This window comes from Heloderma suspectum, chromosome 5 (assembly GCF_057233095.1).
Source record: "Heloderma suspectum isolate Gila_16-S chromosome 5, 16-S_ref, whole genome shotgun sequence".
In the NCBI taxonomy this organism is placed as follows: Eukaryota; Metazoa; Chordata; class Lepidosauria; order Squamata; family Helodermatidae; genus Heloderma; species Heloderma suspectum.
In genome coordinates this window covers 21554025-21575222 of record NC_139462.1, presented here as the reverse complement: position 1 = coordinate 21575222, position 21198 = coordinate 21554025, and the positions used below count along the sequence as shown (strand labels likewise).

Here is a 21198-nt window from a genome sequence, read left to right as displayed (position 1 = left end):
CAGCAAGGAGGACGGAAAAGGCAGGCTAGTACTTGGCCCCTTCCCTCTGCCAGTAGTGGATGTTCTTGTGTCAACAGCAGAGATGACAAAACAACGTTTCTTCCAAACTCTGTTACAAAATTTATTTGCAAGAAGTCTCATGGATGGTGTTGATGTTTTGAAAGGTTTTGCTGCAAAACATCTGTAATCTTGCTACTAAGCCTCTAGTGTTTTCTCTCTTACTGCAGTTGTTTAAGAAACCTCATCCACCAAAGCGAGTGAGAAGCCGAATTAATGGAGAAATAAGTGGCATTTCTGTCCCACCTGGCACTGCAAGTGACAAGATCTTTTTCCATCATTTAGACAACCTCAGGCCTTCTCTTGCACCAGTAAAGGGTAAATGATATGTCTTTTAAGAGAGTGTACATGGTCAAAAAAGCACTTGCTTTGTTCTATGAAAACTTATATGCCGCCTTTTGTCCCTAGAAAGGGCCTCTAAAATATCCTTATAATTAAAACCAGAGAGCATTGTCTGTGTTGAGCCTATTCATAGTGGAGGCTGGGCTGAATCCACCCTGACATTTGTACATTGGACATCCCATTCGAACAGGAATGTACGCTCATTGAACCATTGTATGCATTGCAGACCCCACAAATTATGATCCCTCGATAGTTATGGAGGGTGGACAATTGCACACATCTGGCCTATACACTGGTGTCTACTTGCCTAGAATGTGGCATCTAATGGCTGCCAGCTGGGTGGGGAAGATTGATTTTGCTTCCCCACTCCATATAACCTCTCTACAATTAAAGCTATTTCTTCATAGGGATAGCTCTAAGGATACATCTTCTAGAAACTAGAGATTATACTCCTGTGTACTCTGATTCAGGCAGAGTTCATTTCCATGCTTGCTGACTTCACTGACAATTCTGAGAGCGTGCAAATGTATTCAGGATTGGAAGCCAGTCTTATATTCTGTCGGCACCAGAGAGACTTGCTTATGCTTCGTGTTGTTCTGGTTTGCATTGCTTCTAGCAGATTAGAGCAGAAGTGGGTGGACTTCAGACTTGTGGGATCTACTTTGGTTTCTTTTACTAGAACCAGAGATCCATCAACCAAAGCCTAGCACACAAGCCATAAACTTAGAATTAAAGAATTCTGGACCCAGGAATTTGCTTTGAGTGCCAGAACTGAATGGAAGTCACAGTCGTTCCAAACAAAAATCTACTATCACCTCAAGCTTTCTTAATTTTAGCAGTATAATTCAGGAGAGGTGTGGGAGACACTTTGTTGCTGCTACTGTTAGGCAATTGGGAGTCAGGAATACTTGCAGTTCTACCACAAATTACCCAGAGATGATCTACCAGCAGATCTTGATCTACTTTTTGCCCTCTCCTGCATGAGAGCGTACGCTGAACCATTAACAAGACCAAAATGCATGTTGCTAGTGTCTGCTAGAGGAATGAAAATAAATCCATCTTACAGTGAAATTAATAGCAGTGTTTGAATTCATACAAGTAAAAGTTATATTCACGTTCCAAGACCCAACAAGTTTCTCATCACTGTCTTAAACATAATACTGATTTGAGGATTGATTCCTTAGTCACAGTACTGCTTGAGGGATGGCTAATTTCTGTAGCATTCTTAATAGCTAAGTGTCCTTGAAAGACTCCTGTCCGGTGCTGATAGTTCACTAGTGTAAGCAAATTTCTCAGGATGATTCTCAATTGCCGACACTTGTACTGTGGTCAGATATGGCTTTCACTCAATCTCAAGTAGGGAATGTTTTCATAAACTCAAGTTTGTGAGTGCAACTTACCTCTGCTCTCTATCTTTCTTTGCGCAGAACTCAAGGAGCTTGTAGGGCAGATAGTATGCACTGACAAAGGAATTTTAGCAGTGGAACTGAATAAAGTGCTAATTCCTCCAGCCTGGAATAAAACATTTGCTTGGGGTTATGCAGATCTCAGCTGCAGGCTGGGAGCCTATGAATCAGACAAGGTTTGTATCCCAGATTTCTGTGGGTCTTTGACTTCCATACTTTTTGATTGAAAACTAACAATTTGAATTGCTTCTTCCAAATTCCATGTTTTAAGAAACAGCCTAATGCCTAGCAGAAAGTTGTTTCTAGTGCACCTAGAATTTTCTTTTAAATTCCATAAATTGAATGTATATATGTGTTGTTGTTGTTGTTCAGTCGTTCAGTCGTGTCCGACTCTTCGTGACCCCATGGACCATAGCACGCCAGGCCTTCCTGTCCTGCGCTCTCTCCCGGAGCGTGCTCAAGTTCATATTCAATATATGTGTAATTAACATATATAATTTGCTTTGTAGGAGGGCTGGAAGAGACATTTCTCTCCCCCGCCCCCAAAGAGCCATAATCCCTGGATTCTTACCCTACTTTTGCAAAAGTATGTCTAGCCCTTGTAGAAACTGAGATATGAGGCAAAACATGCAGGCACTATTCTACCCATTTGTTTTGTGAGAAACTAGTCTGCCTCAGTGTGTTATGCCAATGAATGAAGTCATAGCAACTATTGACATTTAGGAAAGCAGAGCTAGCCAATTAGTCAAACAGGTTAGACTGACGCACTCAATGTCTAGAGAAGAAACTTCCTGGTTCATTTGTAAGGCATTATTTGGTCTCCCTGTTAGAGACGTGATTGCTGCCCCATAGACAACAATTGAGAAATCCAAGATTTTAGTGCAGCTGTGATTGGGCAGTAGTGTACCTACCAAAAAATAATAGGTAGCAGCAAAGACAGTAAGTAGTGTACAGTCTTTGTAATTCAGGTCTTATTTCATACCAAAAAAAGAGGGGGGTCCACCCTCCATTTTTTTTTTAAACTAGCCAATCAATGCCAGTTTAGATAAATGCCAACCACTATTATACCCATGTTGTACTGGACAGGGCTGTGGCTGATACATCATTAGTTACTGTCATCCTGTGAAGTAATCCAGTGTTGTTATACCCATATGACTCAGGGAGGGGAGTTAGGGTAATGTAGACAACCCTACAATATAGTCCAGTATTATCTAGTCTCTTGGAATGCTGGGCTTTTTTTTTTAGAGAAATGCAGTGGTGGTGGATACTGTGGAGTTGATTGTAGCAGCCATGCAATTAATTAAGAGTTGGAGGGACTAAAGGAGCCAAAGAAAGAATGGAAGGTTTCAACCATGGATGGAAAGATATTATTCAGACACCAAATCTATCTGTTGATGAACATCAGGTCTATTCATTGGGAAACAATGGAGGGGAGGAAAACTCCTTTACTTTGCCTCCCCACTTCAAACAAGAAGCTAGTTCCTGAAAACCAGTTCCTTGGTTGTGGGTCAAGTATCAAAAATTCACCACCACCTAGAGCTGCTTTTGGAAGACGGAGAAAGCCAGCCCCTGGGTTGCGGAGTCAGATGATAGGAAATATATTACTCCCACCCCTTTCCCTGAGTTCTAGGCCTTTCAACACATTGCCTTCTGCCCAATCTCCCCAACCAATTATCTATATGACACAGTAATTTAATGCTGGAAATTGTCTTCTCTTCTTAAAGTTGATTCATGTACTATTCATCCTTTTCAACTTTCTAGGCAGTGATTGTTTATGAATGCCTATCAGAATGGGGGCAGGTTCTTTGTGCCATTTGTCCAAATCCCAAACTGGTCATCACTGGAGGCACCAGCACAGTCGTCTGTGTATGGGAGATGGGTACTTCTAAGGAAAAAGCCAAAACACTCACCCTTAAACAGGTAAATCTAGATTTCTGCATAAGAAAATAAGAGTCCTAACATAGCTTGTTGACGCTGATGAAATGGAACATTTAGCAACTTGGTTGTGAACTGAGAGAGAAGGCTTTTGCCCTCCCTTCTTGTTGGCACATGGACAGATCGTCAGATGTTCTTTGCTGAGGAACAGGAGGGCTCTGGGTCTTCTCAGAGCTCTAGAAAGTTCCTCATCACTCTACTCAATGGTCCTAGGTATGTGACAGTTACTAAAATCAGCTAAATACCGTTCTATATTCTACCACTCTAGTTCTATGTTGTTGTTCTACATCCTACTGCTCCAACCAATTAAATATGTGTCTCCTTAGCAGTCTGCCTCTCTAGGCAGTGGGTGGGGAGAAGAGTAGGGAGGTGTTGAAAGCATCCTGCATCAAGTCCTCCTTACGTCATTCTTTTATCATACTATTCCTTAAGCACAATTCACCAAGCATTACCGATGCTGTCTTAATAGAACCTTGTCGAAATTTCCCATGCAAGCCTCATTAAGTGATTCATGGTTGTATAGCAGCAAAATCTTGGTGTATTGCATCCCCTAACCACCATATTCATTCTCCATCACATTGTGTTTCTTAGAAGGTATATTTTTGTCTTCTGTAATCTATTAATTGCTCCTGCCAACCTAGCAGTTCGAAAGCAAGAAATTGCAAGTAGATAAATAGGTACCACTTCAGCGGGAAAGGTAGCAGCGTTCCGTGCACCTTGGTGTTCAGTCATGCCGGCCACATGACCACGGAAGCGTCTTTGGATAGCGCTGGCTCTTCAGCTTAGAAACGGGGATGAGTACCACACCGGACACGACTGGTTGGGGACACCTTTACCTTTACCTTTAATCTATTAATTATGTAGTGGTTCCACATGTTGTGCCCCATTTTTCTGAAGGAAACCTATTCTGATACCTGTATTTTCAGTCACCATATATATTTTTTTCTGCTTTGCTTTTAGGCACTGCTTGGCCATACTGAGACAGTCACGTGTTTAACAGCCTCGCTGGCTTACCATATCATTGTGAGCGGGTCTCGTGACCGTACCTGCATCATCTGGGATTTGAATAAACTCTCCTTTTTAACACAGCTTCGAGGTCACAGGGCCCCAGTTTCAGCCCTCTGCATTAATGAACTGACGGTAAGAATCACACTGCCTAATGAGCTAAGCGTCTAGATCAGGGACAAGACTCTCTAATGGGTTTCATTGATGTAGAAGAAAACTGATTTAGAAAGTAACTCCTCATTGGTTGTGCCCATTCTCACACTGCAGGTCCAGGCAATGTAAATCTCCTCCTTGATAATCTTTTAAAAGTTGATATATACAGTAGTTATGTACTGTTAAATCAGGGATGGGGAATCTTTTTTTCCATCGAGGGCCACATTCCCTTAGGGGAAATCAGAGGGGGGGCACATACTAACAGTAGGTGGGGGCAGAGCCACCCTTCCCACCCTTCTCTCTCAAGATCATCACCACTCTACTCTTTCTCAAGTCTTGAGAAAGAGGATGGGGCTGTAATCTTAAAAAAAATAGAGAATTAACATCATCTCACCCCTCCTCCTTGTCTCTCACATGCATACATACGTGTACACTTGGACATGCTGAGAGATGAAGCAGGGCCAAAGATGGTTCCATGGATGGTTTTGGAAATAGCAAAAGGCTGCAGAATACAGTCTAGTGCCTGTATTGCGGTTCAGCAGCATTACAAATCCTATCCATTTCAATTAGGCTTGCATGAGAGACAGGAGGAAAGATACTCCACCAGGAATCGCTGCCTCCAGGTGAGCATCTTGGAAGTGGCAGGTTCCGAAGCTTATCCCTCTAACTTTTCTCCACCCCTTGCCCTTCTGTCAGGAAAGATTAGGTGCTGGGGAAGCTTCAAGACCAGGCAGGCAGGGGGAAAGTGCAGTGGGGCTGAGGAGGAGGGGGTGGGGACAGGAAGAGGCTGTGGGCCGCATCTGGCCCTATGGGCCAGTGATTCCCCACCCCTGTATTAAATGAAAACATAATGACATCTATCTAGCTTGTGCTTTCAACTGTGTGTGAGAGATTTATTATCCAAGGAAAGCAGTGTGTTGACTGGTTCTAGAAATCTTGTACTAGGGGTCAACCAGAGATTTCCCCCCACCCTCCCCTGTTCAGAAAGCATTGTTTGCCATCCTTACACCTGATAATTTTGCTTGCCCAGTGACGAGGGAACTTGACTTTGCAGAGTATTGGAGTGGGGTGTGGGGGGGGGAAATCAGTGGTGTTTCAGTAGTATGGATATGCAACAGTAAAGCCGGTCATCATATAGTGTTGGTCATTCCAGAAAATGATGGTCACCTGGGATGGGAGAGAGGGTGGCAATTGACAATGGGGTGAGAATGACCCATTTAATTGACCCACCCATATGGTACCGGTCTCTCAAATGTTACTGCAGTGGCTCCCATGCCAAGACAGTAGCATATGAATGGTTCTTCAGTTTCTCTCAAATTAGATTGCAACCCCCTGCCTTCGTAGCAGTGTCTGTTGGGGTTGGGGAAGTCAAAGGTCTTGAGATGGCATACTGACCATGCCCTTGTTCTTCAGAAGCTTGAGATGTGTGTTTTCCTCTGGGATGGCAGAGAATGCCGCAATTGATGTCAGGTTTCCATAGTTCTCTGTTGAAGTTTTTCTAAGCGTGTTCAAAACATTCTCCTTTTTCAGGGAGACATTGTATCCTGTGCTGGCACTTACATCCACGTGTGGAGCATTAATGGGAATCCCACTGTGAGTGTGAACACTTTCACTGGACGGAGCCAGCAGATCCTCTGTTGTTGCATGTCAGAAATGAACGAGTGGGATACTCAGAATGTTATTGTAACAGGGCATTCGGATGGAGTGGTCAGAGTAAGTACCAGCAGTCATAAGACATCATACATCCATTATGAAATGGCAGAACGGAGCTACCCCTGCCCCTTTCCTACCATGTGATGTATCAGTTATTTATAGTATAAGCATATCCCACTTAGGGCCACACTGATTTTAGCTTGCAGTTCCATAAATTGGTGAGAGAAGTGGCAACCAGATGTTCAAATCCTTGATGTTGAGCTGCCCTTTTAAAATGTGTCCTAAAATACCTTGTATAAGATTTCCAGGTACATTGTTGACAATTACAGCTAATACCCATTCAGATAACTACTTTAATGGCAACTTCATTAGTCACATTCTAGGGAAGTAATAAATACCCCACCCCTTATTATTTGGCATTCCTTAGGAAAACAGGGTTGATCTGAATTTAAGCATTTGGGATCTTAATTTCTGGTGTGTTCTTTAATTTATTGTTGCTTTGCCCCAAGTCTAGTATCATGGCAGGAAGACAGTTAACATTAATATGAGCATATGGCAAAGGGATATAAGTTCAGATCTACACTTCATTTCTGCTTTTCCTAGTTCTGGCGGATGGAGTTTCTGCAGGTCCCGGAAACTCCAGCTCCTGAACATGTAGAGATGCTAGAGATGCAGGAAGAATGTCCGGAACCACAAATAGGTGCTGTTGTTTTGGTGTTTTAATATTTTTTTTCTCTTCAGCTGTGAATTGATTAAGATGTAGTATACTGTCTATATGTTTCATGTTCAGATTGTAGTTGAACAAAAACTGACCCGTATGGCTAGAATGATTGGAGCCCTTGAAAGAGAGATGGGGTGGAGGATTCTCAGGATCATGTTGTCCTGTGGAGCATGGACTATGCTGGAAGCATCCTCTCAAGGAGTGACAGGATTGTTCCTGTCCACCAGATGGTGTCCCAAGGAATTGCTACAGGCTTCTCATCTTTATTTCTTTTGGAGCCCAAGGCTGAGGGAAACAGAGCTATCAGGATCCTGAGAATGGGATGGCATTTGTTCAGGTTTCATGGCCAGGGGTCTCGTGGGTGTGCCCACATGTTACTTGATGTAGCCTAAGTGCACTGGCGCTCAGCCTTTCCCCAGTAGGAAGCACTACAGTGGCATAAGTGACAGCTTGAGAGTGCTGCCATCTTCAGGCACTCGCGGTGTGTCTTTATCCAATCTCTGCTGTCTGGCTCATTGCTTAGGCAACTTGCAAATTCATCTATTGCAAACGACTGATCATATAGCTCATCTTTGCCTGATCTGACACTACACTTTCTTATTGCTGAAGATCTGCTTCTCCTTTGTGACCAGATGCCTGAGCATGGTAGTCTGTCATTACAACAGGTGGGACAGGGCAAGGCTAACCAGTGCACACGTCAACAAAGATTAATCAAAGTAACTTCCAAAATAATTTGTGTGTGAATCTGGAGCTAAGTTTGCTTTAAGGCAGAACTATTGTAGGGTTGGGGGGGGAGTGAATTACGAACAGGTTTCTTCTTTTTTTGCATTGCGCATAATAGGGCAGGAAGCTCTGGATGAGGAAAGCAGTGATTCTGAAGCAGAAGACCAGGGACTCGGCCAGGACACGAAGCTGCAGGAGAGCCGGAGCCAGCATGGCAGCACCAGCCACAGGCCTCGATCCTCCTCAAGCCGAGCAACAGCTGCATGGTCAGCAGACAGCAGCTCTGACGACTCAAGGCGCTGGTCTGACCAGCTCAGCTTGGATGAGAAGGAGGGCTTCATCTTTGTGAACTACTCTGATGGGCAAACAAAGGGATATCCCCATGCCCAAGCTAACCACCCCCATCTGAATCAAGGGGAACTCCGGCATTACAGCAAGCTCAAGCCAGGTATAGAAACCCCGCTTCGTAAAATGCCAAACCAGAAGCATCTTGCTCTTGCCATGTGCGCTAGGTAAGAGTTTGGATGCTGGTTTTGATGTGTCCACAGTATAGGATCTGAGGGTGGAGATACTGAGCGGTACTTTTCTTGCTGAGAAATCATCATATATAGATACGGGGTAGGCAATACGGTGGAGGCTGGCTGTTGTCTTGATGTAGCGGTTGTCTTTGCTTTGAGTGGTCTCTAAAATATTGAAAGCTGGACCTTTTTAATTAGGGGGATGAAAGAATTGCATGTGCTCTCAAATGTAAACATTGAATCAGGGAAACTTGTTCCTCTTGCAGTTTTCCTGTGCAAATTCAGTTAATTTACATACAGCCTTTCCCAGAAAATTTTCCAGTTCAAAATCTTCTGGAAAACCCACATCGCTAGCCCACAAATTCAGTTAATTTGCATAGGGTAATTTGCATCAGAAAATGTTCAATTTGTATTGGAAAAAATTCTGGTGCCCTAGAGAATGTCCTAATTTAGAATGTTTGTTTTGGTTGTACTTAGTAAACAACAAAGTTTTAAAAAAGTAATGTTATTTTTTTTGTCTCAATACAACACAAGTATTTGACCTGAAATATTTTAGGGGGAAAATTAAAGCACACCTAATATGATTTAACATTATATTACGTGGACTTTTTATTGGAATACTTGTAAAGGTTAAAGACAATAGCATGTACTTCCCTTATATTGTTTAAATCTAAGGGGAAAAGCAACGGTACTGAAAAATGTTGACACACTAATACATTTTAGCAACCCAAAGAAATGTACATGATTCGCTAACAACCACCTATCTAAAAATTTAAAACTGCCAAGCTTGCCTAATATTCTATTTGCAGTTGGCATCTGTTCATTGTTACTAATGAATATATGAAATGGAAAAATTTCATTTCACAAAAGAGCAAAGCACTGGGAGGGAGGAATCAATTTTGGAAAACTGATTAGGGCACAGTTAGGTAACTCTGGAGTTAGGCATCCTTCTCCTCCTTACCCCGTGGAAGATTTTTATAAAAGGCTTCTCCAGAACCTACAAATCAAGTACCCTGTCAAAGTGCTGAACTTGTTTCATAAAGATGTCGTGTGTCAGTAGATGTCATGAGTCAGTAGCACTTGCCCACCATCCACATATGCTTACACTGTTATGATTTTCCTTCTCTTAGGATACAGATGGGAGCGGCAGCTAGTATTCAGGAGCAAACTAACTATGCACACAGCCTTTGATCGCAAGGACAATGCACATCCCGCAGAGATCACAGCACTAGGCATCTCCAAGTGAGTGGATTGCCCTCTGCCAGCTGTGTGTGTGTGTGTGTGTGTGAGAGAGAGGCAGAGAGAGAGAGAGAGAGCGCAGTTGAAGGCAGAGTAGTGCTTTCAGGTTTCAGATCACCTGAAGCAGATCCCAGAAACTGGCTCCAACATTTAATCTGTTCTTGTGGCCACTGGCTGAAAATGGCATTAAAATGATTGGATCTATTCATAGCACACCACTGTCTTGGCTAACAGACACCAGATTGGAACCACCATGTTTAAAGGGAGTGTACTTCTGAGTATTGGATGCTGAGAACAAGCATCAAGCTCCATTTGTGAGTTTCCAGCTGCATTTGGTTGGCTGGCATGGGAGACAATAAAAGAAGCAAAGACTCAAAATGATACTTTAAAAAATGAGAAATTTTAAAAATAGTAAAATGCTGAACACATTTTGGTGAAGACCTTCATCAAGGGCCCTGAAAAAATAACAACAATACAAATACAATATACATATAGGGTTGGATCCAGACTTGGCAGGGAGCAGAACTCTATTTACTGGAGGTGGCTTGGAGGGCTGCAGGGCGAGGCGGAATCAGCAAAACTGGCTTCCCCACCCCTTCGTCCAGCAGGTACATCCACTGGATCTCAGGCCCTACTGTGAATGGAAGGGCAAGTCTGGATCCTAAATGATACAACTGAATAGGATGCATTTTCTTAAATGATTGATGGTGTCTCTGGTCTTAAAATTGTTTTCAATTGTTTTAGTTAATCAATACTATTGTGTGGCTGGCCTGTGTATTGTTTTAGGCTGCTGCTTTTAAATGATTGTTTTTACTGATATGTGAGTTACCATTTATGGTTGTTCATTTAAGCTTTCTTGTGAGGGCTTTACCCTAAAAGGTGTTAAGAAATTCTTAAATAAAAACATAACTAAGGTATGCATTAAGGTATCTTCTATTAGTAATGAGTTAGATCAAGGATCTACCTTCCACAAAAGGAAGGGCTCTGCTTGCACAAATTCCTCCTCTCTGATTTTGGGGGATCCCCCTTCCCCCCACACAACTCACTCAATTCATCAGGGTCTTCTAACTCCCTTTGTAGCATTTTCAGGGGGCTGGAGGGGCTGCCATAGGGATGAAGGAGTGGGGAAGTCCACATCTGCCAGCATAGTTGGTCCAGCTTAGTTGGTCCATCGGGAATTTTAACATGGCTTGTTTAATTATAATTAGTGACTCTGTATATAATAATCTGTATTATGGTTTATTTATATATTCTTTCAGCACCCCTGAAGAAGCGCTTCACTGAAATACATTGGGGATTCATTATTTTATTAAATTTTGTATTTTTTCAGTACCATTTTGAGGTTTTGCCGTTTTTTCCTTTATTTTTTCCTTGAGTTTGGTCCTGCCTCCTCTCTTTATTTTCTTTTGGTGATGGAAACAGAATGCCTGACTGGGTGAACCCTAGCTTGGTTCAACAAGGCTGTTGCATTCACACATTTACTTCCTTTTTGTGAAATGGGGAGGGGTGGGGCAGAACTGGTTTATTTCAGCCTGAGTTTCCCTTGGTCATTCATCTGCTCCTCTCCAACCACAAGGATAGTGGAAGTGCTTTGACTGAGGACTAATGTGTGTGTTTTTTCTAGGGATCACAGCAGGATTCTTGTAGGTGACAGCAGAGGCAGAGTGTTTAGCTGGTCAGTGAGTGACCAACCTGGCCGCTCTGCAGCTGACCACTGGGTGAAAGATGAGGGAGGAGACAGTTGCTCCAGCTGTTCTGTCCGGTTCTCTCTTACCGAAAGACGTCACCATTGCAGGAACTGTGGGCAACTCTTCTGTCAGAAGTAAGGAAGGTCCTAGTTATCTTTCCTTTAGAGTAATTTCAGAACAATTCTTGAAGAGTGCAGCACCTGAACAACTTTTAAATAATAACCATTACAAGACAGCTTCATTTATTTCAGTAGCAAATCAGACACTCCTTCCTAGCAAAACAAAAATCCAGTGCATGTCTTATTCTAGTTAAGTTGATACAAACTTATTTTGAGGTAGATGGGATGTCATTCATCAGCACAGAAGGGAAATTAAACTACAAACCCGTAATTGTATAAGTAGAATGCACTCTTGCCAAAGGTCATGAGTGCTGCTTCTCCAGACGGTTGATCCATGTTAGTATGTATATCCATCACTCCTCAGTATACTACTACTTACCACAGAGATTTCATTTCCAGTAGTGTCCATGTACAGTGGAGCCTTCTCTCTCATTGAGTTGACTTGAACCCTCGCTAGCTGATTCTTCCCCACCCCACCCTGACAGGGTGCCCCTAGGTCAAGATCCTTCAAACTACAGAACAGTCTGATTCTGAGCAAACAGGTGGGTGAAGAAAGGGTAATCACAGTTAACACTTTTGTGTTCCTATCTTCAGGTGCAGTCGTTTTCAGTCCGAAATCAAGCGTTTGAAAATCTCCTCCCCAGTACGGGTTTGCCAGAACTGTTACTACAACCTGCAGCATGAGCGAGGCCCTGAGGAAGGAACCTGGAATTGACAAGATAGAGACAAACAATGCGAACTCCAGGCGTTGCACTGTGGGGCCTACAAGATCTCAGCCAATTATTTAACTACAGTAACATGCAGCACATTCAGAAGGAATTGCAATGCTAGCTTTTAACACTTCATCTTTGTACTGTGTGTTAAAGCACCACAAGCAAAAGGGATCATTAATGATTTTGCATGTACATTGCAGAGATGGGGCTGAAAACATTCACGTGATCAGCGAGTATCAGGTGGGAGATGAGTGGTTACCACAACTGCAGTAAGAACCCTCAAGACCCAGCTGTCCCTGCTAATGTGGCTAAAAGGAAAATCCATCACTAACCATCTCTTGTTCAGTCTTGCTTTTGTAGAGCTAGTCACCTTATTTGTGTTTCAGGAAGCAGGAGGCTTTTTAGAAGATCGTTGTAAATCTGCCTTCTTCGCAAGCAAACTGTGGATATTGTAAATAGATATAATGGCCTTTTTATCAAAATATGAACTGAATCGCCTGTTACATGGGACTTTACAGACCAACCTCTATACTTTGTGTGTCATCTTTAGCTCATCTATGTACTTAAATATGAATGTTTTGTTTTTTTTAAAAAAAAGAAGCATCGAGAGGCATTATCTGTATTTTTTTTCTTTACAGTCCAGGCTACATGTTTGTTCTTTCAGTTACTCACATTATCTTATTTTTAAACCAAGCTATTTAGAGAGTTTTGAAAAGGGAAAAAAAAAACATTTCTTTGAGGCAATAGGATTTGGAATATTTTATTCTAAACTGTAAGATAGCAAGGACCCTCTTTCTGTTGCAGTTTTTAATATGGAACATATTTAATAAGGTCTCTTTTTATACAATGTGGACCTGCTGCTTTGCTCATTCTTTACCACTGTAATAATCAGCTGATGCAGATATTACAAAGGCCAGGTCTTATTTCAGATGATACTTAAATGGCTTGCATGAAAGTCACATTTAATATTTTTCCTGGAGAAGAAAAAGGGGCCATTGTTTTTCTTAGGTTTTGTCTGCAGAACGGACTTGAAATCCTTGCTTTTTCAACTGGATAATGCTAATACCAGCCCCAGTCCATGGAGGGTTTCCCAGCACAGGCCCTATTGGAATGAATGGGAATTATGCAAGAACAATTGCCCACCTTTCATTCACTTCAGCCAGGCTTGCTCATTCCCCAAGGGTTGTGTCACACCCACGTTTTAGGCCACCTTTATAATTCATTGGCGCACTTTGAGAATGTCAATGCAACTTTCATTGAAGGAAGATCTCGTTCATACATTGGCATTTAAGATATAGTGGGGAATACACAGATCCAACCCAACCCATGAAGATGACCATCCTCTTTGGAATGAGGCTTTGACAAGTGATTCTTTTTTCCCCCAATGTTTTTGTGTGTGTTTTTGCCAAAGAGTGATGAGATGAATTGACCTTGAGGGGTAGGCATGTTCACAGATAGTCCCTCTGCTTTTTAATAGTGAAAAGGCAGAGGTCACAAGTCAAAAACAAACCCCTGGCACATGAAGTGGCACATGAAGCAAAACGGAAATTTGTAGCACTCCAGTTGGGGGTAAGAAGCAGCATTTACAGTAATCTGAGTAGCTTGCACAGGGCAAATGGGAAGCCTTATCCCTGGCAGCGGCGGCTTTTATGCTTCCTTTTAGCAGTACCTAAAGCTCACTAGTAATTTTGTTCACTTAAGCATCCCAGGTGAGATAAATTAATGTACTGATTAGAGTGTTAACTATGTATATTGATGATATTTTGTAACAGTTATGATGGACTGCAAGAATTAGATCAATTTGTGGATTTGGTATGTGTACTTCCAAGTCCAGAAGGGAGTCATTCCACAAGAGCACACATAGGTTTATTCAGATTTCTTAGTTCACAGGATGGTTTTAAATAGAAGAGCCATCGGTCCAGCAGCTGCTTTGCATTGCCCAAATATGCCGGCAGAGAAAATCAGTCTGCTTATTAACGTCATTTCCCTAGCCTAACAGCAGGATCTCCAAGCCATTTAGGTTGGAGCACTTGCTGGAATCAGTCGGACTAAGTAGTCTTAAGTGCAGATATACTTGAGTGGTTTATTGAATTCTGCCTACTAACACTAGTTTTCAATTGCAAATGTACTATTTTGTTAAAAAAAAAAAAAGTTTAAAATTCTCCAAAAGCACCACGGAATTTTCATTTCTCCTCGTCAGGAAAGATTCAACATAATTTAACTTGAAGGCTTTAGCTTGAATAATTTTTGTGCCCCCCCCCCAAATCACAATAAATTCCTCCAAATAAAATTCCAAGCACTGGATGGCACTAACACCACAGATAAAACTAATGCTGGGTCATTAGAAGACAGCAGGATGTGTAGAGATGTTTACTGTTTTTGTTTTTTGAGTGTGTGTTTAACTACATTAGACATGTTGTACCAGTGTTATTCTACACTTTTTACATTTGGCACTCTTCTCAAATGGAAGGGAACTGTTCTCCTGTGGCTGACTGTGTTAAACAAGTGTGTAAGTGTATTTAAAGCTCAGTGGTGCTGAACGCCTCAGCTGCTTGATTGGGGATGAATCCTTCCAGAACTCTATTGTGTATCTAGGAGGGTGGAAGCAGGGGGTGTATTCTGTTGGGGGGGGGGGATGTGGGTCCAGCTGCACCAAGAATTGGTGCAGCACAGCCTCCATTCATTCCAACAGCACTCCCTTGGTGGTCCCCACAAGCTCCAGTGGAATGAATGGATGGAAGCAACACAAATTCTTATTGCAGTTAAGCCTTGAGAGTTCCCTGGTAGCTGCTGCTGTAACCCAAACCGCTTTTACCAATATTTGCATAGACTTTCATCAGAATGTTCTGGACTAAACAGTTCAATGGTGGTTTTCCCAAGTATCAATTTGTGGTTTTGCATCTGAACCTGTGGTTGAACAGAAGCAGCACGCTAGCCCATTGTGCTGTCAAGTTGCGCCCATCTCTCTTCCTGCCTTGTTCTTTGATGTAATTCTTCCTGAATGCATCCATATTCTCTATTTTCATTTGTAATGTGCAACTGTAGTGTTCATGCTTAGGATGGTGAGAGTGGCTGCCTCTACCCTTCATCCCATCAGTCCAACAGCAAAAACACTTGAGACATTATTTTGCACTTATGTATAAAAATCAGTAGAAACTTTTATTTTCTTTGAATCATTTAAAAGACTCTCCTTTTTGTTATGTTAAATAAGCAGTGTATAAAAATATTTATGCAGTTAAAACTCTTTTTAGAAAATATTTTTAATTTCAGCAAGTTTGGTTACTTGTTGCATGACTTAACACAACTGACTTTTTGTGTCAGTACAATGTATATTTTCTGTCCTGTTATTAATTTGTAAACCCTAGGGTAAATGGCCATTTATTTGTACAGCAACAGGAGTAAATTGAAAATAACTGGCTACAACTGGAGGGGTGGAATTTTGTACTATACTGCGGAATCCAATATCTGTTTTTTGGTGGTTATGTAAAAGGCCTGAAGAATTACTATCTAGTGTGCAATCTGTGATATCTGAATGTTTTATTGTATATTTGTCTCAAATGCAAAAAGGTAGAGTAACACAATTACAATACATGATTAAATGCAATAGTTCAGGTACCTTTGTTTTGTTTTCATTTCAAATAAATACTTGCTATTTACCACCAAATTATTCTATGCCTCTTTGCAAAAAATTTTAACTGAATAGCTTTCAGTAGTTACTATTTGCTACTTACTGTACGCACAAACATTTCAAGTCACTGCCCACTTTTGCATGCATTAAATTGTAAGTGCATTCTCTCCAATTTCTGTATCAGTCTAAATGTAAAGAATATCTGTGAAAACTTGCATTCGTTTTTCTACACAGCTTTCCCTAATACAGCCATTTTTGTATGCAATATTTGAGCTGAGAAATGCATCAGAAAGAAGTGCCCAGCCTGAAAGATAACTCTGTTCCAATCCACATATTGAGCCAGGAAGTTGAAATTAGGTTAGTAGTGTACATAAAAATACAGCCTCAACAATTCTCGCTCATTCCCAATTGAAACCCTGCCCCTTATTCTGGTGTCTGAGATATTGCAACCAACATAGATACATGTTTTACTTTAAATGAAACCCGAGGTTTGCATAAACTTTTTTTTTATGAAGGAGTGTGAATCATTTAAGCTTCCCAAGGTGTCTGCATTTGGTGGTTCATATGCTGCAAAAAGAGGCACAAAAGCTAAAGAAACCGTCCCTACAAGCTCATTTTCTGAACTTGACAATAGATGCTACATTCCTCTAACAAAAAAATATTTCAATTGTGTTGTAGAATTCCTCCTCCACAATTATGCTGCTTTCCACTACTTCTTGGCAGCCCAGATTAGGTTCTTATTGTTAATAGCACAATAATTCACCGTCCTCCAGTTACCTTTATTTACCATCTGAAGAAATCTTGGCTCTCTACAACGAGATAAAAAAGGCAGTGCAGCAGGCTTCTTTTACTCAAGCGTGAAGGGAATTGAGCTGTTTTTTATAATCTAATGCTGAATACGCATTTCTTTCTTGACCTCTATGTACACCTCTCAAGAACATGAGCACACAGTAGAGAGTTATTTTGAAACATACTTGCCTTTCACTTACGAGTTTGATTTTGAGGGGGAGCATATACCAAGTGTCAGATTAGACCTGGGGGAGACCCACGATCAAATCCCGACTCAGCCATGAAACTTATTGGGTGACCTTGGATGAGTCACCCACAGACTAGCCTAGCTCAGAGTGAAGATAAAATGGGCTGGGAGAACTCTATACACAACTTTAAGCTTCTTGGAGAGAAAGCGGGAAATAAACTGGTGCGCTGATTAAACAGCAGCAGGATTTAAGGGATTTCAGTGAAACATCTGTACGCTTCAGCCAGCAGAAAGAAAAGGTGTTCATGAAAAAGTCAGATTATAAAGATTATGATCAGAGCTTTATTATCCCCTGTCCAGCTCTACAAAACAGTCAACTAAAACATATTCGAATGCTCAGACATTTACAATATATACACACTATTTTCTACAGTTTGCTAAACAAGGCAGAAGTCTTGCCCAAGAGAAGTGCAAATTAAAGGAAGATATGGGGTGAGAGTTTCATTAAGATCACATGGTTTGCTTAAACTGAATGAAGGATGAAACAGATTATATATCAGAAATATTTTTTCCAGTAATGAAAAAAAACACAAGCTAAAGTAGTGAAACCTCTCTAGCTTCCTTTTTTTAAATTCAGCACATTAAGAATTTGCTGTCCCAAGCAGCACAGCTCCCACCTAAGCTTTCAGTTTTAATTAAACTTTGTGACTGGCTTTGCTATTGGCACTGCTTCATATATGCATTTACCACAACCATGTCTATGGTTGGGATGGGGAGGGTAGCGGGGCTGTATACTTGGAAGTGTGTGTTTTCAGCCATTTGCTGTAATATGCTAACAGTGTCACTGAAAAACACCCTGGGAGCCCCTTTCCAATGGTGTCCTGAATACACAGAAACAGATTGTGAAGTAGTAAGAGCACATCCAAAATTACCAGGAGACATTTCACTTTTCTGAGTAGCAGCATTTTACAATCGTTTTTCTTAACAGTGCAAACAGGGCTGGCAGGTTCAGCTCCTCTCCTGCATTGAATGGCTTAAATACAGTCTTATTTCAATACAAATGCTAAAAAATACACCAAAAGAACACAAAAGGTTACACTTACATTAAAATTAAGCTTAACATTTTTATGATTCACCTTCAGGATGGATTAATCAGAATATTTTCTAAAGTCTTAAGTTTTGATGGCCTACAAGTGACTGTACCTCAGTGCAAATATTCCTATTGATGTTTCAGAACATGAACCCAATGCCAGCATCTCTCAATTCGCTGGGCTATTTTTTCAGTTTGGGGCTCTGTCTTGTTCTGTTTTTCTAGTTTAAAAGCTAGGCCTATGGGACCATTCTGTTTGTTTGTTTTTGAAAGCTGACAACACTTTAGAAACCTAAAAGAGAAATCCTGGATGAGAGACCAGTGATAGTAAATGATGGTCACCCACCCACCCCATGTATTCAGTGAACATGACAGGGGGGAGAATGACTGCACATATTGGCCCCATCCCCTGTGTTGGGCACCCAACCATCCAGGCATTCAAGGCAATTATCTAAAATGGGTTTAAACTAAAGTTTAGTGTGATGCGCTTAAGAGCTACACACATAAATGTTAGGGGAAGGGCCAGTAGGCATCATCCCGCCTCCCACACACATTCCCTGAACAAATGGAGGGATGAACACAAGTATAGTCCTTATGCAAGAGTGTCATCTGAAGAAATCCAACACATGCTAGACTTTACAAGCAGCCTGATTTGTGCAGCTTGCTATGAGTAGGGTAGTTGCAATGGGTGTCTTCAAAGAACCCAGTTCCATATGGATGACACTTTAGCATAAGCCAAAGTTATGCGGTTAAAAGAATGATCTGAATCCAGCCTCAGGATCCTCTTCTGATGTTAGCAGCAGCTCTCATGCTACCACGGTGAGCATGTCCTCCCCATGCCTCTCCAGTAATGGCAGAAGCTCCAGATCAAGTGGCTGGAACCCACAATGTGGCTCTTTCCCACACCAGTGCTGCTCCAGTTTCCAGGGGGCCCAGCATTTTCAGTTTGGGAAGAGGCAGCCTCCAGCATTTCTTAAGTTCTTTACAACTTCAGTCATTGGAGCAGCATGGGAAGGTCAAACCGCTGCTACTCCCACACCATAAAGGACATTTTGAAAGAAGGCCTTAGTATTTAGCTATTGGTGATGTACTACCCACTTACAGTAGAGCAGTTTCAATGCTTTTCATAAAAATAGTCTGAAGTGGGTTTTTAGTCTTGTACCATGTTACTCTACTACAGTGGTTCAATACATCCCTGAAACCAAACCCTGTGACTCAAGTACTACAATGATGTTAACAAATTCTGCTCTTACAGAAGTCAAAGGTTAATAATATATATGTGTGTGTGATTTACATGGTTTAGTCAAGCAGCACCAAGCAGGGCTAGAATTGTTGCCTTAAACCATTCAGAAATACATCGTCCTCAACCCATACTGGGGAAAAAACCCACCAGCAGCTCATTCACACTAACGTCATAGACTACAATCCTCTGAAAGGTTACCTTACACATGAAATGAATGGAAACTGTGCAAGAACACAGATGTGCTGTTACACAACTCCCCCTTGATTTCAATGAACCTTGCATAGGAAGAAGCATTAGGATTGCACTCTTAATGCCTTAAATCCTATTTAGTCAATCACCACCATCCCACATTTTTGGCATTCATGTGCTTTAAGTTTATTATTTGTACTTGCTTTAAAAAATAGTGTTTGGGGATTATGACATGATAGAAGAAACTACACAGAAGCAATGAGAAAGCAACGCAAACTACGAATGTTAGAAATGTCACATTTCATGCAGATCTCAGTAAGGATCTCAAGAAATTTGGATAACATGGAATGGAGCACATCAAGAAGCACTACTATTCCCAGAGGGCTACAACAGATGCTCTCATAACTTTATATTGTTGGCTAAATGCCCTCAAGATAGAGGTGGTGGTGGAAGAGATAGATTCATCTCCCAACCTAGAACTGCAACTAGCCAACAGGTCACACTGGACCAGGCCACCCGTCTTCATGAGAAAGATCTAAATCAAGGGTGGGGAACCTGTGGCCCTCTAGATGCTGTCAGACTCCAACTCCCACCTGCCCCAGCCAGCATGGCCAATGGTCAGAGGATGGGGGTTGTAGTCTAACATCTGGAGGGCCATAGGTTCCCCACCCCTGGTCTGGATAATGCTGAGCTAACACTTGTATTGCACTTACCATAAAGGAGAGGAAAGAGTTTCCATTTAACACATCTGAACATTGAGGCACAAATGAGCACATTTCAAGAGCCACCAATCTTTGGTGCCCAACAGCCCTGAATGGAATTTCCTGGTAAAAAGGAGGCCTGCAACTCAAGCAGATGTCTGTGCTTTAAACCAGTATTTATGATTCTACCAGGAACAACACCCCCCACCCCTGCGGCCAAAACATTTCCCTTTTACTATAACCGATTAATTTCCACCTCCCCCGCCGCCCCGAGGCTTTTTAACTAGAAATAAAACCAACCTGAGGAATCCAATACAGGCACACATTTACCGTAGGAGTTTTCCCATTACACACTTCTTTCCTATTTTTTTGGAAGTAATGTAACAGGATAAAACAGCCTCTATTGCCCTTTGGTTATTATTTAGTCATACTGTACTGTCGGCTAAAACTGAGATACCAACACAGTCCTATAAAGTGTCACTAACTGAGTTGGAGTCATTAATCTCATTGCACAAAAATGTGTTTTTATAAATTGCACACTCACAAGTATTTCTTTAATTCTGTACCCTAGAGGGAGTGTGCACATCATTGTTTAAAAATGTATAGTTACTTGTAAAAAAACCTATGAAGCTGGGAACCAAGGGAGAAGTCTCATTCCATCAACCCAAGAAACTAGACAGCGAAAACATGCAATTCTTTAAAAGGAACTTAAATCTTGCATGGCCTCCCAGGTATTCACAGTAATCTCAGTAAACAGACATTCATATCTTCAGACACAGAGTCTGGCTTCAGTCCGATGCACCTTGATCTGTACAAGCAAAACTGCATTTCCAACTGTGCTTCTCTTTGCAGTCCACAGTTTGGTCCTCCTATGCCCTCAGTGATGGCTGAAGGATCCCCTTCTCAATCAGGTGCGACTTTAGAGTTTTATAAACATTTAACTGCTGCTCTGGCTGGAGCACCAACAGCTGTTTCAGTAGTTTGCTGGGATTGGGGCCTCTGGCAACATTAAGGAGATAACATTTCAATCTGCAATATCATCAGTTCCCTTTACTTATTTCCTGTTTGCTCAAGTGCTTGCTTATAAAGTGTTTACCCA

The 21198-nt window shown here is 41.6% G+C and overlaps 2 protein-coding genes across 7 annotated transcripts in view; one reads left to right on the top strand and one right to left on the bottom strand.

Moving 5' to 3' along the window:
* WDFY3 (WD repeat and FYVE domain containing 3) overlaps positions 1-15929 on the top strand; it is a 213466-nt gene extending 197537 nt beyond the window's left edge. For all 5 annotated transcript variants that reach the window (XM_084855546.1, XM_084855544.1, XM_084855549.1 and 2 more), the window contains 10 exons: positions 228-375; positions 1827-1981; positions 3567-3725; positions 4701-4880; positions 6429-6611; positions 7155-7251; positions 8114-8443; positions 9644-9755; positions 11377-11574; positions 12154-15929. In XM_084855546.1, the coding sequence (XP_084711672.1) occupies positions 228-375; positions 1827-1981; positions 3567-3725; positions 4701-4880; positions 6429-6611; positions 7155-7251; positions 8114-8443; positions 9644-9755; positions 11377-11574; positions 12154-12274 (1683 nt within the window). In that variant the 3' untranslated portion in view covers positions 12275-15929. The remainder of the gene's footprint in view (positions 1-227; positions 376-1826; positions 1982-3566; positions 3726-4700; positions 4881-6428; positions 6612-7154; positions 7252-8113; positions 8444-9643; positions 9756-11376; positions 11575-12153) is intronic.
* Positions 15930-17199: 1270 nt separating this feature from the next.
* Positions 17200-21198, bottom strand: part of CDS1 (CDP-diacylglycerol synthase 1) — a 44395-nt gene continuing 40396 nt past the window's right edge. Inside the window, exons 13-14 of one of the 2 annotated variants that reach the window (XM_084855551.1) lie at positions 20400-21098; positions 17200-19953 (exon numbers count right to left, since the gene is read on the bottom strand). In XM_084855551.1, coding sequence (XP_084711677.1) covers positions 20969-21098 — 130 coding nt within the window. In that variant the 3' untranslated portion in view covers positions 17200-19953; positions 20400-20968. Of the gene's footprint in view, positions 19954-20067; positions 21099-21198 lie in introns of both variants that reach the window. The other variant, XM_084855550.1, reaches the window with a different exon arrangement.